This window comes from Quercus suber, unplaced genomic scaffold, assembly GCF_002906115.3.
Source record: "Quercus suber isolate HL8 unplaced genomic scaffold, Cork oak 2.0 scaffold_510, whole genome shotgun sequence".
NCBI lineage: Eukaryota > Viridiplantae > Streptophyta > Magnoliopsida > Fagales > Fagaceae > Quercus > Quercus suber.
In genome coordinates, this window is record NW_027069959.1 from 350,511 (window position 1) to 369,496 (window position 18,986).

Consider the following 18,986-nt stretch of genomic DNA (forward strand, 5'->3'; position numbering starts at 1 on the left):
TGTCTACGTGAGGCGTTGCTGCCTTCCGACCCCTCTTGGTTCCTTATTTCAACGTTGGTTCCTTCTTGGTCTTCCTTTTGGGTGTTAAGTGTTGTGTTCTTCTGGCGTAGTTGTTCCTCCAGGTTATGATTTTGCTTGGTGAGGCGTTCCACCACTGCTACGAGGGTTTAAACTTGTCTTTCTAGGGCAGTGATGCACAGTTCATCACCCTAATTGTTAGTGGTTGTTGCCATCGAATGAGTAAGTACCATGCAACTTTTTGTCTGAGAAGCGGTAAATATGGCTTATCAACCTTCTCCCCATAGATGACACCAACTAATGATGCCAAAAATCGCCAGTTAGTCACACAATCATGTAGAGTCTGTTACCTTGCACACCATCACGCTTTATTACTTCAAGCTTAAAGTACTATCGTTTATAGTCAATGTAGTATGGTGAAACCGTCTGCTTCCTTTCTATCCTCATCATGAATAACATAATTTTTATTGTGGATAATTGCAAGTATTTGATAAAGACCTTCAATTATAGTATATGATCACATCATTCATTAACAAAATTTATATATTGTGATAATGGCTTAGCAAAACTCAATTACTTATTATCCGAAAAAGATGATATTCATTATCACTATTAAAAGTTTTTAGTGAATAAATATTACCTTTAACAAATAAGTTCTAAAAAACTATAATAGCAAATAAATACCCATATATTAAAATAGTTACTCTAAATTCAAATACATGATTTTATGTTTTATTAAGTACAAGTTTTATCTTTTGAGTGTTGTGGCTTTTTGTCAAGTGTGTCAGTGTGCTCTAACACCCACCAACGAGAAGTTGACAATTCAAAACGGACTTTTTTTTTTTATAATCAACGATTAAAAACCAAACAACTTTTTGTTAGTTGGGAAAAAATATCAACGCTCACTTCACACCCAGATCTCTCTCTTGATCCTACTTTTCCCAAGCTCTCCTTCGTATTAGAACTCACTTCATTAGGGATTGAGATGTTTTAGCAGAGCGAAAGACGGGAAAACGGCTACAAATGGTCTATTTGCGATTAAATCAATCCATTGTTCCCAACACAGCTAAAGTTTGCGTTTTTGTGAAGATACCAGAAAGCTCCACACCAATGATACCTACTAGTATGTAACTCAACTTCCACTCTTTTCTAATTCAATAAGTCTTTCTTTCCTTTCTTATTTTATTTTATTTTATATTTTTTGGGATAATGGATGATTGAGATTCTTGTTCAACTATGCAAAGAAATGAACTATAAAATCTGCAAAGAAAAACAACTAGAAACACTAGCTTCGAACCGAGAATAAAATGAGAAAACATAAAAAATTGTTCAAGGATGTGAAAGTTTTGTTAGAGCTTGTTGCAACAAACATCACATCCTGTTGTCATATTCAATTCCGAGTAAAATCTTGTTTTAATTTGATTTTGTTACTGTTTTCAGGTTTTTTTTTTTTGGTTGAAGATTTTAGTGGCGCTTTAGTTTCCTGGGGCTATAATCAGGTATTAGAAACAAGTCAACAACTTTTCAACATATATAATGTTGAAGTATAGAACTCTAACAAAACATAATTATGAATGCCTTCCGCTCTCTACATAAACCATCATGACAAGATTACTCCTTATGTGGGAAAGAGGATCTAAGTCATCTTAAGCATTCAAAACTCCAACCACCATGAGTTCTGATAGGATAACTGTTGCATTAACATATGAAAATTCACATTTTTCAGTGGCTCCTCCTAATTCAATATAATTTTTAAGTTAATTGGTTTTCTTTTCATTGAAAAATTTTCTTTTAAATCTCTCAAAATTGATAAGAGATGTTTTTGAGATTATATATATAAAAAAGATACGAATGAAACTAGAGGAAGGCTGATTTTGATTAAGTATATAATTTCAAAGTAGAGGTGGAGCCTTGGTGCGATGGTAAGTGCCTTCCACCAAAAGTGATAGGTCGTGGGTTCGAGTATGGAAATCAACATCTCCAATTAATTGGGAGTAAGGCTGCCTACCATGACTTCTTCCAGATACAACAAAAGTGAGAACTTTGTGCACTGGGTATGACCTCCATATAATTTCCAAATAAAGAAATAATACACACTCATATATCTTGAAGGTCAATGTAAATCATGGAGATTGGTCATGAGAACTTAGAGTTGCATAAAAAGTGATATATTATTTTCTCAGCCCAGTGAAGAAATAGGTCATTGTGATAATGTAAATCAAGTTGAAAACATGATTAGCCGATAGACATTATTCTACTTCAGCCCCCTTAAAAAAGTTATTGATCTAGGACATGGACTTTTTGCCTTGTTACTTACTCTCAAACCAAAATGTTCAATAATAATAAATTTTTTTTTTTTTTTTTTTTTTTTGATTAGCTAAATAAGAATATTTTAAAATGCCAAATGAATAATTTAAGAAAACTAGAGCAAAGACTAGCATATATATATATATATATTCGCATTTAGCAAATACAACTAGCCAGCCAAAACTTATAAGACCATAAAGAGTGGTCAAAACTGGCTTCTTGGACTTTCAGCTACATGTTGATGGTTGTTGGGACCTTTTCGTTGATGGCCACATATTAGTTGCTCAAGGGATGGTCTGGAACTCAAGTTCATTTAGGGTGTCAAGCATGGAACTCACATTGACCTAAGGATGATTGGTGGCTATTGTTGCATTTTAAGTCTAAAAACAAAGCTCAAAAACCAAAAGAAAGTGTGATTGTGTGAATAGTAAAAGGAATACTGATTTATATTCAGCAGTAAAACAACAAAAGTTCAACGATAAAGTAACACGATGGTGCAACTCAATGGTGCATGAGAGCAACTCAATCTAATCCACATGTAAAATCATCAAACAAAGCTTTTCTTATTCTCATTGTCTCAAAGGTAATGGAGATGTGAAGAAAATGAAGGTTTGTGTGCATTGAAAAGATTTTTGGTTTCTCTCTTGTTCTTAAAAGGGAAATAATGGGTAAGTGAATGATCTGGTATTTTTTTTTTTGGGTGTGATAATGTTTTATTGGTTGTTCTTTTGTTCTTGTGTGTGTTTTCTATTGGGTCTATCACAATTCTAGAAGAAAGTTTAGAGAGTAAACTAGAGAGAATCTTAAAAAAAATTTGTATTACTAACTTAGAATGAATCTGTACACATAAAACTGTTATATACATTGCAGAATGAAGGAAAAAGAATCATAACTAATTTTCCCTCTATTTCCACATTATGTGCTAAGTTAGTTACTGAACATGTGTGATTAGCCATGTGTATTTTACATGTGTAAATAAACGAAACTACTAAACTACTTGTAGCTTTGTATTAGCACTATTGTTTATCTTCACTTTTAAAATCCCAGCTTCTTTCTTCTGTTGCTTCTTGTCCTCTTTTCTTTTAATCTTGGAACTTTGACAGGGTTTTTATCCTCCTTAAATAAAGTAAAAAAAAAAAAAAATTCATTCAAAACGGGATAGAAACTAAAATGAAAGGGAAAAACGAGGGAGGAGTGGCATGTAAAGGGGTGGACTTCTTTTGGTTGTGGGGTGGGCTTCTCATTAGTCCTTGGTGAGCATCAATGCTGATCAATTATCTCTTATATCAGCTTTCTTTTTTATCATGCGTTTGTTTGTTTGTTTTTTTGCTTCAAGATGTATTACTTGAATCATGTCTGTGATAAGTAACCTTTATTGACACTTCCTTTCTTATCACGTTCCTTTATCATCTTCGAGCAAAATATTTCAAACCAGCCCTCTAATCAGTATCCTTCATAGTTATGCCATGTATTGTGCTCAACATTCAAGCCTTAGTCATTGTGCACATTTGGCTTTGTTCTAGCTGATCATATACACTTCATTTGGTCTAGCCTAATTGATGTGGGATGCATAAGGAGAATTTTTATTTTAATTTTGTATTATTTATTTTTGCAAGTCAATTGTATTTTTTATGGTTTTCCAAATGACAACTCATGGGTTTTCAAGAATTGGTTATTCTACATGGACCAATTACTTGCACTTGCAGTCTTGTCAAGTGCAGAGGTAAAGATGCGGTATGCCAAAACGAGTTGGTGATCGCGCAATAGAGTATTGGTATGCAAAACAAGTTGGTGATCAAGCTAGAGGGTGCACATAATATGAAAATTGAAGTTGTTGAATGTGCTATTAATCAACGCTCCATAGTGCTTGAAGATCTACAATATGGTGAAGTCCAAAAGGTTGATACCACAATGCTTCCTATGATTCATAAGGATCAAGATGAGACTGTGCTAATTCCACAAATTGATTTTGTGATTCTAGAAGAGTGTGATGTGGTGGAATGCAAGGTTTTTCATTTCTTTATGCTCCCAAAGATGATTCTAGAATTGAAGCAAGAGTTACTAGCTAGACTTTTGATCCTATAGCATTTCAAAACTCAAGGTTGAGTTTTCTCCAACCAGGGGAGAATGATGCGGGATGCACAAGGGGATATTTTTTTAAGTCAATTGTATTTTTTATACTTTAGGTCCTAATAGTTTATTAAGCTATTAGTATTTTAAAATCTGGAAGCAAGACCATTTTTTTAATAAGGCAATTAGGGTTTCCTATGCGAATTAGAATTAGGATTTAGTTTTCCATATATAAGCAAACTATTGTACTCTTTTTGTGGATCATCACGATTTGATGAATGAAAAAAATAGCGTTTTGGTTTCTTTAGTCTAGTGTTGACTCATAGTGGTTTTCTTCACTTAACGTTGACTCCAAGTCAGGCCTAGGTGCTAACTCCTAGGTCATATCGTTTTATTTCCCTGTCTTTCAATTTTAGTTTTGAATCTTCCAATTGTCCTGCATCACTAATACACTTCAAATCCAATTCGGTCATGATTTCCTTCAAGGTCATATTTTTTCTCCATACTTATGTTATGTTCAAGCTGCCACCTTGAATTTGAAAGGGATGTTTAAAGATATCAAGGCCCAAGTCTATCATGTTCATTGTATAATTTGTACCTAATCCTACTTGGAGTGCAAGCAAAATAATCTTATAAATAAAGTAATCTTAATCTTATTTAGAGTGCAAGTAAAGAAGTCCCTATCCTACTTGTAGTCCAAGTATTGTAAATGTAGTTTTTCTAGGAGAGAGATATAACTTCCTATATTATAAATTTTTTATTTAATATCTATTTTTCTCTCTTTTTGAGATGCAAAATAAATAATTAAATTATTGTATTCAAGCTTTGCTAACATCTTTTTTTCAATTGATAATATGGCTAGTTACTCAATTTTTCTTGTGACGGAGTCAATCATATGTACAACAACAAAAACCAAGCATTAGTCGCAAATATTTTGGGGTTAGATTTGGATTCTCAACAAATTATCAAGCTTGGTCACATGTATTATTTTCCGCCATACTTTTCTTTCCGAACTCATACTGTCTGTTAATTCCTTAATTCACATCATTTTTTCCCTATTTCTACTAATGTTATTTTTAATCTTACTACCTTTTTTTATTCCCTCTACTTGAATCGAGTTACTCTTTCTTATTGTTGCATTAATCACTTCTTTGCAAAAACCATCTCAAGCATCTCTCACTCATCTTTTCATCAATAAGGTCACTCCTATTTTTAAGCAAATTTCTTCATTTCAAATCCTATATGTCCATGTATTTTCATTTATCCATTTTAAAATTCTCATTTCAGCTTCACTCATTTTATAAATATGTCTCTTCCTTACAGTCCCACATTTGATACCATAGAGCATATTTGGTTGAATAGTAGTCTTATAAAATTTTCTCTTTAAATTAACAGGCCTTTTATGATCATACAATAATCTTGATGTGTTTCTCCAAATCATCCTCCATGCTCTTATCATATGATTTACATCCTCTTTATTCTCTCCATCTTTATGAATTATTGATTCAAGATGTTGAAATATCTCACTCTTTAGTGAGCTCATTCATCACTAGTGCAAAAAAATATGGACTCAATCGTATATAATGCATACACCAGTGAGTTCCTCTTAGATCAATTTAGTGAGCTTATCCATTACAAGTGCAAAGAGATATGAACTCGATCGTATATAAAGCATGATATATATATATATATATGAAAACTTATTTTCTTTAAATTTGACTCTTGAAAATAAATTTAGGGGTTGAAAAGAAAAGATTGGGTTTGATGGTGAATGATTGTCTAGAGATACTTCTAGAGAATGAGAGGAAAAAAAGTATATGAGTTTCTTCCATTGTAAGCTATACATTGACTACTTTGCCTAACAAAAAAGGAAAAGGATATGGGATATATCTTACTATAAAATATGATTGTATTAAGAACAATTTATGGGCCTTTTCTCCACTTGGTGCCTTAGGGAATTGCCTTAATCTCCATTAGGTGGAGTCAGCCGTGGGCTAGACATGAGGTTGTTGGCATCAAGTCCGGAACGCTTGTCAATGAGTCACCTGTTGGTTGCTACCATTGTGTTTCCTCTAGGAAATGAAATAATATGATGTGTATTTGAAATGGGATAATCAATTATGTGGAAGACTTTCTTTCTTTATAAATATATATAAGCAAAAAATAAATATTTATACTTGAATATTAGGCATTAAGACCCAAATATATAAGGTGAATAAATATTTAGTAATTCTGGAGACTTTTCTTGTAGTTTTTTGGGTTGCTTTTTAATTATTAAAGACCCAAATTAGGCATATTAGGCATGGAATAAAGGAATCAACGGATGATAGTCCAACAGTGGTTGGAAGCATTCGACAGCAACATAGGTTTTTCACCTTGGTGGGAAGCACTTAGCAGTGGCATCTTGAGGAATTTAGCAGCACACTGTGGGATATTTAGCAGCACACTGTGTGAGACATTCATCCGGAATAGTGAATAGGTTCAACGGCAAGGTCAAAGACATTTAGCTATGCTATTTGTCTCTATCATCATGCTATGAACATGACCTGTTCAACGATGGGAAATTTTCTTATTCAGTGGTATAACACTTGGTTATTCTATAGCAAGAAATTTTACTATTCTGTTGTGGGAGATAGCACATCTACAATAAATAAATTTAGCCAACATGTAACCAATAAAGCATGGGAAGAATAAGTTGAGAAGAAAGGGAGTAAGGTCTGAGTTGTGCATGATTATGATAATATGTCCATTTTTTGTTGTATTTGTGTTAAGGGCTTTGTTGGAAGTGTGAGAGGAGAACTTTTGAAGAACTTTGAGAGTTTAGTGATGAAGAAAGCTGAAGAGTTGGAGAACAGTTCAAGAAGGTTTGAAGAAGGATTAATGAAGGTTGAAGAAAGTTTGGAGAACAGTTGATTTCAGAGTGAGAACAATTCTCCATTTATAATGGATATACCTCTGGTTCTGCTGAATGGAATGGAAAGCCTCATTCAAAGGCCTTTTGCATGGGGCAAGCACTCACCTTGATCTTTGTGACAAATTTCACTTTAGTAAATTAGTAGGGTACACAAGGGGAAGGATTCTTAGCTGCTAAATTAGCCAGTGTTATTGCACCATTTAGTTTTAACAGTAATGGCCTTGGAAAGAGAAAAGGTAGGTGAGGTGCATTTAAATGTTGTGGAATCCAACTGTCATGGCTTATATTGTTTAGACTTTAGAATACTAAGGAGAAATTTAAGGGGCAAGTCATGCACACCTGGACGAATAGAGCCACATTCCTTGCTTGCTGTGTTCCAAGCTGACAAGGGAATGATTTCCATGTTAGCAACTCAAATCCTACTCCCCTGCCTGCCAAACTACTTCTTCTCTTGTTGTTGAATTTAAAGTCCATTGGTTTGGATCAAATGTTAATTCAATGGGCCTAGTGCCCTAGTCCGTAGTGGAACAGGGTCACTTTTTCGCTGTCTTTCTCTAGTTGCCTTCTTTATATTTTCTCATTTGCTTGATCATGTTGTCTAAGCTATGTCTTGTCTTGTCTTTATCATGTTTCTTAGTGCTTAAAAATAGCTAATGTTGACCTAAAGCCTGTGTACTTTCAGTTGTTGGCAGCTTGATCTACATAAAGGGAAGGGGACTCATGGAACTGTTTTCTCCAAGGCTGAGGAATTTGTGGACGGATTGGGAACTACGAGTTTTGGTTTTACTAAGCCTCATACTACAGGTGGTACTCATCTTTTTTGGTAATCGCAGAAAGTATACGAGCAGAACATGGATCAGAATTGTCCTGTGGTGTGCCTATTTGATGGCTGACTGGGTAGCAACTGTTGCCCTAGGTGTAATTTCAAACAACCTTGGGGAAGCCATGAAAAGTACTGGCAAAGATGGATCTCTCAATGATGGCATTCAGCTAACTGCATTTTGGGCACCATTTCTTTTGTTACACTTGGGTGGTCCTGATACCATTACAGCTTATTCCTTGGAAGATAATGAGCTTTGGTTAAGGCACTTGCTTGGACTAAGTGTTCAAACAGGGGTGGCATTTTACATTTTCCTTATAGCCTGGACGGGTTCTCAACTATCCATTCTGTCCATTTTGATGTTTTTCCCAGGAATTATCAAATATGGGGAGAGGACATGGGTCCTCAGGTCAGCAAGCAATGAGCAATTCAGAGAATCCATGCTCACTTCTCCCGACCCTGGTCCCAATTATTCCAAATTCATGAGGGAATATACTGTAAAGCAATCTGAGGGATTCTATGTGAGAGCAGATGAGGTGATTGAGGTTCAGGTGGAAAAGCCCCCTTCTGAAAATGAAACCGTTGATGATGCAGCAGAGTTGGTTATTGCCAATGACTTATTCAAAAGTTTCAAACGCCTTTTTGTTGATCTTATCCTCGGTTTTGACGATAGGGACAACAGCCAATCTTTGTTTGGAAAATTTTCTTGGGAAGAAGCTTTTAAAGTTATAGAGATGGAACTTGGCTTCGCGTATGACGTGCTCTACACCAAGGCAACAGTTATATATTCAACCAAAGGTTGGTGTCTACGCTTAATCAGTTTCTCTTTCACCAGTATTGTGTTGGCACTTTTCTCAGTCATTTACAAGAATAAGTACTCAATTGTTGATCTAGTCTTAACTTTCCTATTGCTGGCTATTGCTATACTATTAGAGGTATATGCATTTCTCTTATTGCTCTCTTCAGACTGGACCAATCTTTTGTTGAGTAAACATTCAACGAGTTCCGTACGTCGAGCCATTACTTGTTTACAACTACCTAAACAACCTAGGTGGTCAAATTCTATGTCACAATTTAATTTATTGTGTTTTTCCCTCAAGGATAAGCACAGAGTCTTTATTGGAATCCAAAAGCGCCTTTGTATAGATAAATTCCTAGAAAAATACAATTACACAACCTGTGAGGAAGTCCCTGACAAATTGAAAGAATTGGTATTTGCCCATCTCGAAAAGAAATTTAAAAATCTCAAAAAAAATTCAAAAGATGCAAGTGATATCAGAACCTTGTGTTCCTGCAGAGGAGGCAAAGTATTTGAAAAGTATAGTAATCTTGGATCGGTTCCAGGGGAAGGAATTGACCAGACAATTCCAACTGGGGACAACAGGCCAAAACCCGATTGGGAAATTCTGAAGTTGAGTGTTCAGGTAGAGTTTGACCAAAGCATTCTTATCTGGCACATTGCTACAGATCTTTGCTACCACTCAGATTGTACAGATCAAGACACTTCTATGTCAAATCGTGAATTGAGCAAGTGGCTATCGCAATATATGCTATATATCTTAGTCAGGCGTCCTTTCATGTTGCCAATGGGAGTCGGGATGATAAGGTTTCGAGATACTTGTGCCGAGGTCACACAATTTTTTGAAGAACGCAAGTCTATAGCTTCTCCTAGTGATGCGGTCACATTGGATAAATCACAAGCTTGTGAGATATTACTTAAGGTGAACACTGAAGTTGCACCAAATAAAGTGAAAGGAGACAGAAGCAAATCTGTGCTATTTGATGCATGTAAGCTTGCATCTGAGTTGCAAGCTATATCTGATGAGAATCAGAAATGGGAGATGATTAGTAATGTTTGGGTGGAGATGCTTGCTTATGCAGCCTGCCATTGCAGAGGCAATTATCATGCTCAACAGCTGAGACGGGGCGGAGAACTGCTCACACATGTGTGGCTTCTGATGGCACATTTTGGTTTAACTGAGCAGTTCCAAATATCACAGGGTCATGCAAGAGCCAAGCTAGTTGTGGAATAACACCGGGTAGCACAAGAATGTAGCTGCAGAGTTAAAAGTCGCTTTTGTTGGTTGTGCTGGTTTGTTTCCATTTTCACTTTGACCCCCTAAATGTAGGCTATTGTGGTTTGACACTTTGACTTTCTGCAATATAATAAAAATCGTGTTTTGAGTGTTTGCAGGTCTATGTTGACTCTGCAGGATGGAGTTGTAGCTTGTTAATGTTGTATTTTTTCAAACTGGTTTAGATAAAAACTTTGTCTAAAAAAAATAACCCCACTTTTGTTGTACATGATCAATCCATGATTTACACCTTTGTTTTTAAAACAAGGATCTACACACTACACAGACCCTCTAGATTCAAGCGAGCCTTTTACTATAGTCTTTCTTTTTAATATGTCCTTTGAAATATTAAATTTTTTTTTTTTATGAACACCTTTGAAAAATTAAATACCAACTTGATTTAACTTTATACAATGACCTGTTTACAATGAACGTTACATTTGATGCAAGCCTTTACTTTCTAGTCCTTTTTTTTTTTTTGGAAATATTACAAGATATACAAACTTGATATATTTATGATTACCTTTGTCTTTTTGTTGGGTTGAAACGACAATTCATCGCTATTGTTCTGATAGTAGGATTACCAGTTCTCATGATCAATATCCTTGATTTACATTAAGCTTCTACATTTATGTGAACCTTTACTCCTCCGTCTTTTTTAATTTATATTTTGAAGTATGAAATGAATTTCTACGAATATCACCCGCTTTGATGTGAATGTAAATTTGATTTGAACAACAACCTTCTACACATTAGATTTGTGATACGCCAAGCATTCTATTAATATTTTCATTAAGATCTAATGAACTTAATCAAGTAATGCATAAATGATTTCTATCACAACACAACAAATGTTGTAAGATCGGTAAGAATGGCTTCTGCTTCTCTCAGGCCGTGACAGCCCCACCTCCACAGCCACAGCATGGAAGAGCAGCTTTTTTCTCCGATTGAAAATGTTAACGACGGTTACATGTATCTTTCGAGGTCAACATTAACAAAGGCAGCAATTTTTCAGAAACACAGTTATTAGCCCTTGGATAAAATAATTATAAATTTATGTCATTCCCACGGAAGGACGTTGCTTTTAAATTTTGGTTGCATTAGCCATCTAGATTTGGATGATCTGATAGCAGGTACACACTGAAGTGAAGCAAACATTACTATAAAGAACTGGTTTCAAAAGCCATGACACCAATTTGCTTTTGAGCAAACAACTGATTGGAGATTGTTAACAACCTATGTATCAACATTTTTGCCACAAAGCTATCACTGTAATCATAAACTTGGTAACCAGCTTTTCAACTTTCAAGCAATCAAAACATAGAAATAAGTATTCATAGACACAAAACAAATTGCCCAGTTTTCTTGTCGTGTACTCGTGTGACTACCTCACATTGCTTTTTCTTGAACTCCATGACATTTAGTATGGTAGATTGTTGTGTTTATCATATGTGAATTGAGCTTCATCAATCAACATTACTGTATCTACAAATCGAGTATAGAGCTTTGTCATTTACCATCTGGAGCGTAGTACTAGTCATTCTGCTGAATTAAGATTTATCAATAAGCTGAATTGTTTCCAGAATGTGCGAAATGGCTTTCGTAGGTGTATATTTGCTTAATAATTTGTGTCAGTTTAATATGTGCTTCACCAACGGGTTCAGCTGCATGGCCAAAGATGCTGGAATAAGGGGAGATGAAAGAAAAAATATTTATAAGCAAAGCCTAGCAAAAGAAAATTTTTCCAAAGTGAAGGTGCATTTAGGCAAACAAATGAATATTTTGATTTTGAAAATCAAAATGATCCCANACTGTAATCATAAACTTGGTAACCAGCTTTTCAACTTTCAAGCAATCAAAACATAGAAATAAGTATTCATAGACACAAAACAAATTGCCCAGTTTTCTTGTCGTGTACTCGTGTGACTACCTCACATTGCTTTTTCTTGAACTCCATGACATTTAGTATGGTAGATTGTTGTGTTTATCATATGTGAATTGAGCTTCATCAATCAACATTACTGTATCTACAAATCGAGTATAGAGCTTTGTCATTTACCATCTGGAGCGTAGTACTAGTCATTCTGCTGAATTAAGATTTATCAATAAGCTGAATTGTTTCCAGAATGTGCGAAATGGCTTTCGTAGGTGTATATTTGCTTAATAATTTGTGTCAGTTTAATATGTGCTTCACCAACGGGTTCAGCTGCATGGCCAAAGATGCTGGAATAAGGGGAGATGAAAGAAAAAATATTTATAAGCAAAGCCTAGCAAAAGAAAATTTTTCCAAAGTGAAGGTGCATTTAGGCAAACAAATGAATATTTTGATTTTGAAAATCAAAATGATCCCATTAATTGAAAAGGTCAAATGCGCAGGAACTCCAGAGGCGGTGTTATGTAGAGTTCAGGGGGTTCAAATGAACCCCTTAAGCTGGCAATTTTTTGTATAAAATATAATATTTTTTGTTTCTAATTTTTTATTTGATCCTCCTAAAATGAAATTTTGACCACTCTGACCCTAAAACTTTCTAAAGTCTAGTTGAAATAAACTTAAACATGATATTCTTAACAATATCATAGTCTTTTTAAAAATACTTAGTATTCTCCAAAAAAAAAAAAAAAGTCTTTTTAAACACGAAAAAAAAAAAAAAATTCCTATTTAGATCCTAATAAATTTGAAATAAACTAATAGAAAATTCTTAGTTTATATTGTACTATCAATTTAAGATTTATATTGTCTCTAAACAAATGTGTATTGTACATTTTTTGCAAATTTGTACAATATTGTATACATTTGTTTAGTCTACAATGTAAATCTTACATTGATAGTACAATATAAACATATAATTTTCCTAAACTAATGAATAAAAGTATTTTAAGTAGTAATAATTAAAGTTCACATAATGAAAATAATTGATATATTCATTGTATTAAGAAAAAATATATCAAATGAATTTTTATTTTATCTTTTATTCTTTTGTTAGTACATACTATGGACAAATTTGTAATAAGAAATTTTCATAGAGCGCAAACTTTATCTTTTTACTCCAGATATATCTTCTTGTTGAAACTCCTATAAAAAATCCAGGAGCCGCCATTGAGGAGCTCTGCCAAAATTTTGGGCAATTGGACCTCAAAAGCAAACTAAAAGTGCCACTTTAGTATGAAGTATGGTTTAAAATAGATTACAAAGAAGATAGATGGGACAGTCCCGAGCTTTTCCCTATTTTCTTTATTACCTTCAACTAGTCGCATATCCGCACGTTGCACGTGATAATTTTTTTAAGATGGTTTCATTAAATATTTTATTAATACTATAATTTTAGTTATTAACCATTGGTTTTTCATTAGTTTTTAAGTAAATAAAAACTTAAATATATCTTTTTTTTACCTTTCTACACACACACACACATATATAGTGAATCTTTACACGTACCTTTAAGAAAACTCTATATATTCCACTTTTTTAGATGCGTAAAATTATAGATTATTACTCCATAATGATAGTGGCTAGTTAATTTTTTATATATTTTTTAGTGATTTCATTTGTAATGCTTCTTACCATTATCATATATTTACTAACTGATGATTTGCATAACAAAGACGATAAATGAGAGATAGCATTGTTCATTAGATTTTCGAAAGTAATAGTGTACGAAAATTATATATATATATATATATATTATATAAATAACGTTAAATGAAATGTCAAAAAATGGATTTTTAAATTTTCTAACTTTATTTCTTATGTAATTTCTACCACTATTAGAGAACGTTTCTTTTTTAGTTATGATTAATATGGTTTCCATAGTTAGAGTTTGATTAGTTTTAAATTTAAATGTTGTACTACGATTGTATTTAATTGTTGATTGTTGATTTGATTTTTTAAGTGAATTTAACGGTTTATGTTACTACACTGTAAAATTTTTAATGTTCTCCACACGGTAATCTCTATTTTATTTTTTACTTCTCCTTACAACCTCTTTGTTTTCCAATCAACGATTATTAATTGACGTTTGATTTTTTTTTCTTTATCTACTCTTTATTACTTTGCATTGGATTTTTTTTGTACCATCTCTCTCTCTCTCTCCATTGGCAACCTATCGTTTTCCAAAATTTGATGATGATTCTATGACATTAAATTACATTATTAGTTTCTTTTTTTTTCTTTTTTTTTAATTTAGGGTTTCTAACTTTGATTTGTTTTGTATTTCATTCTTCCTTTGATGCATTGGGTGTGGGAATGAGTGTTTCCCTAGCATTACTCCACTTAATGTGGACAATTTTATTTATTTAATTTAGGAAAAATATTATATTTTAAAATTTTAAAAATAAAGGAGTGGAAATATAAATAATTTAATGATATATATGGGAGATGTGGCTGAATTTAAATGTTAAATAAAATGATATGAGAAAAAAAAATACATAACAATAAACACTAACTTATCCAAATAATTCTATGTAATATAATAATAGTACATTCTTATATACTTGTGGGGCCAGAGAATTTGGTATTCCCGGCCCACTTCACATCAGGCCCAAGGCCCATGCCAAGGAGGAGGAAACGCCCGAGGACGAAGTGCGAAAGTCCAAATTGTCCAGGAACCTTGCTGAGGACGACCCTGTCCTCGGCAAATCGAGACTATGGGATTAGGAAGTAGCGGGCCACCTAAAGCAGCCTTCCAGGGCATCTAAAGAGAAGGGACAAGTATAATGTGCCAGCTGAGGAAGCATGATGGAGGAGCAAGTCCCTGATGAACTGTCACCTCCACATTAAATACGCACAACCAATGTTCTGGCCGCATTAATGAGGAAATGACCCCTGGGCAGGGCCTCCTCGGTTACTGCGACTCATAGGAGGTCTGGTAAAGTGGCTAATGGGATGGGTTGTTAGGGGGAGGCATGGATGATCAACAAGTGGAGGAAAAGGATCGTTGAAGGAGTATTATATAAAGGGGGAGAAACATATTGAGAAGGGGGGAGGGATCCCCATGGAAGAAGAGCGACTACTAAACTCCTCGGACTGGGCCAAGGACGGATTCTTGAGGATGGTTTCAGTTCTCCGGTGTTTGATGGTGGAAAACACTGCGTTGGGCATTATCCGCTTGCTAGGGCCTAGTTCTTAAACCCGCTCTCTACAAATTCATTGTATTGGACTAGCTGGGCTTGAGTTCACTTACTCAACAGTAGAAGTGCTCAAACTTAGTCCCTACAATACTATTTTTTAATTATTTATAATGCAATATGATAATATTTAACAATCAAAGTCATTAAAAAAAAAAAACTTAAAACACAAAACTAAATCCCATCAACCAAAATAGAGTTCTAAAGAATACAAAACTTTATCAAGCTAAAATAGAGATGCAAGAAAAATAAAAATAAAAATCTACCAAAAAATTGAGGGAGAAAGAGTGAGAAATAACCACTTTTTTGTAAGAGAAAATTATGTAAAGAATGGAAGAGTGAATGACAAATTTATATTAAGAGGATGATAATAAAAAGAAACAAAACAAAGGAAGATAAAAGGAAAGAGAAGGAGAAAGGTTGGAAAAAGTGTAAATGTTAAAAAAAATGAGTACAATTTGATGAGCACATATTTCTTTTATTTGAATTTAAGTAAAATATTACATTTTTATTTTATTTTTTAAAACAAAAAGAGAGAGAAAATATAAATAATTTAATGATAAGGAGGATGTGGTTGAATTTCAATATTGAGTGGAATATAAGAGAAGAAAAAAATAAGAAAAATTAAAAGATATAACAATAAACACTAAATTATCCAAATTATGCTATGTAATGGAATACTATTTTATTTTTATCTACTATCTTTAATTTTTTATAATGTAATTGGATAAAATTTAACAATCAAAGAGCAAAATAATAATAATAATAATAATAACTTAAAACACAAAACTAAATCGCAGCAACCTAAGTTAGAATTCTTAAAAATACAAAAATTTATCAACCTAAAGCAGAGATGCAATAAAAAATGAAAATCCTCCAAAACAATGAGAGAGAGAGAGAGAGAGAGAGAGAGAGAGAGAGAGAGAAAAACCCTTTTGTGAGAGAAAACTATGCAAAGAATGGAAAAGAGTGACAAATTTATAGTAAGAGAGAAGAGATAAGAAGAGACAAATAAAGGAAGATGAAGGGAAAAATGAATAGCAATATTAAAGTAGACGGTAGTGGGGAGATAAAAAGGTAAGGGAAGAAGAAGGGTTAAAGAAAGTGTAAATATTTTAAAAATAAGTGAATGTAAAAAAAATCATAGGAAAATTGGAAATAAAAAGGAAATATAGACGAAGCTTTAGCATGTAGACGAGCTATGGTTTTTGCTAAGGAGCTTTGTCTCTTAGATTGTGTATTTGAGGGGGATGTCGAAGTCATAGTAAAGGCCATTCATAGGAAAGACTCAACGCATCCAGAGCATGGTCAGGTGCTGAGTGAAGTTTTAATTCTTGCTGCAGATTTTTGTGTATGTAAATTTTCTCATGTAAAACGGGCAGGTAACTCTGTTACCCATTATCTTGCTAGACAGTGTAAGTCTGGTGATGAGCTACATGTTTGGTTTGATTCCATTCCTGAGCATATAGCTCCTCTTGTTGCACGTGATGCGTTGTAATTTGTTTTCTCTATTTCAGTTTCCTTCTTTCAATTTATGTCTTTGACCCTCGGGTCTGGTTTCTCATAAAAAAGAAAAAAGAAAAGAAAGTCGCAGACCTGCGCGTTGTGTGTGATATATTTTTTTTTTTTTTTTTTTATGATTGTGTTGTCATTTGGAATATTTTTCAATGTATTACTACTTATGCTGCATTATATATGTATGACCAATATATTGTAGGATTCATGATGATAGGAGGTATTGGTCTTGGAATTAGACGCGGAAAGGATACAACTATTATTTTTTCATTTCAATTTGGCAAGCTCTTAACCATAGCCCTTATTTTTTTCATTTCATAGAATGGACCTCACAAGAAGACTAAATTACTGAACTTATTTTGAGAATCATCTAAATTATTGAACTTAATGAGGTATATAAGGCTACATTCATGAAATAATTAATTAACCATGTTCTAAGGCGTTGACATGGTTGCTGAAAAATGTCCTAAAGACTGATCTCAATGTTGATTTCTTTTTCCTTAGCTAATCGTGCTTAAATAGTAGTGACATTACATAAGAGGCATAGATTTAAAAAAAGTTTGCAGTTAATTAAAACTTCTCAATTTGAGGAAAATATCGCACCTACACTAGTTTAGGATGTGCCCATTAGGAAAAAATATCACAAACGATCCAAAGAATTTTCCAAACAACTCAATAAATAATTTGGGATACATCTCAAGGCTAAAAATGACTAAGACAGATAGTTTACTGCTCAAGGCACCGTTTGAGGGACTTTGATGGAGACATATGGCTACATAGGACTGATAGACAAAAAATCCTAAACTTTAATCCAATTACCGTGGGTACCAATCTGTACTAACGCAGAACACTTGATAGAAGTGGAGACAAACAACAAAGTGAAAACTCTAATCCCACAATCACAAAGGTGATGCAAACGTTTTGACTCCAAATATTTATGGCCATTTAAGCATACTATTTTTGTGAATACATCTCTGAAGTGGACTACGTTAAAGTCAAGTTTAAGGTAAGTACTCGATTTCCTTCGAAGACAATATACTGATATAGGGAAAGTAACCTATCATAGAAACCATACTCACACAGTTCTCCAAAATGCAAAATATATATTAGTTGTAATAAAAATAATACAAAATTTTAATTTATTTATTAGTATGTGCAGCCAGAATTTCGTTGGACTGGACTGTAGTTTATCTTCCATACAACCAATGTCTTGTAAAAATTAATAAAAATTACAAGACAACGAATAAAAATTAATACTAAAGTTAAATGCAAATACATATTTTGCAGCACGAATTGTATCTTAAATGTAATACAGGACAAATAAGTGAATGACTGATAACTCAAGACATGGAGTGATGGAGGTACTAACCTATATGTGGAAGAAGAGAAGATGATAGGGCAAGTATCTCATGACAACCTATTGCTCCAAACTGCTATAATTTTGTGTCATACTACCAACTTAGTCCAATAATGTGGTAAAATTAAGACTGAGAAAAAGTAACAAACCTTCTTTTACATGAAAAGAAAACATACAATTTGATGAAAGGAACTAAAAGACCAACACAAAATGCTAATCACCTACATGATGCACAAGCCCGTCACTTTCGAAATTTAATTAAGTATAATGTGGGGAAAGAGAAGGTATGATAATCTCTTACAGATGAATAATGAAGGTACATGAAAGAGAGAAAGAGGTCTTGGGACCAAAAACAATTAAAGAAAGATTGAACAAAGAAGTGACCCATGTAACCCACTTCATTGCCATACCTAGGTTTATACATGTTTGGTTCATTGTTTGGGTCACATAATCCAGCTCCTACAACCCAAAAATAAACTATCCTTTATTGGTTCATGTGTTTAGCTGAGAACCAAACAAACCATCTAAAGATAATCCAGTTGGTTTCACTTTTAGGCTAACCAATCTCAAGTCACAACTTGCACCAATGGTTACAACCAATTACAAAATGAAAATGGAGGTAATGTCATTAGAAAATACAAAGCAGAATGAGAATAGAATATATCTTATAGCCGAAAAGTTCCATATCACACCCTCCTGAACACTGAAATTCTATCTGCAAAACACTTATATCTGTTACATAGAAGTGTAAGATACAGGTTCCTTTGGATGACTTTTTTTTTTTTT

At 33.6% G+C, this 18,986-nt stretch overlaps 1 protein-coding gene across 2 annotated transcripts; it reads left to right on the forward strand.

The window, feature by feature from the left end:
• Positions 1-892: 892 nt before the first annotated feature.
• On the forward strand, positions 893-10,318 carry LOC136063308 (uncharacterized). Of its 2 annotated transcripts, XM_065763494.1 has the most exons (3): positions 1,083-1,141; positions 1,459-1,517; positions 7,992-10,318. In XM_065763494.1, the coding sequence occupies exon 3, from the start codon at positions 8,030-8,032 to the stop codon at positions 10,160-10,162; it is 2,133 nt and encodes a 710-aa protein (XP_065619566.1). In that variant the 5' UTR covers positions 1,083-1,141; positions 1,459-1,517; positions 7,992-8,029; the 3' UTR covers positions 10,163-10,318. The 2 variants fall into 2 exon arrangements, with proteins under 2 accessions (XP_065619565.1, XP_065619566.1); XM_065763493.1 differs by lacking the exon at positions 1,459-1,517 and having other exon boundaries at positions 893-1,141.
• Positions 10,319-18,986: the final 8,668 nt, after the last annotated feature.

Coding starts and splice junctions, on each gene's coding strand:
- LOC136063308 (XM_065763493.1), top strand. CDS start 1,042: ATGGTCTATTTGCGATTAAATCAATCCATTGTTCCCAACACAGCTAAA. Junction 1,142..7,991: donor CACACCAATGATACCTACTA/GTATGTAACTCA, acceptor GTGTACTTTCAG/TTGTTGGCAGCTTGATCTAC.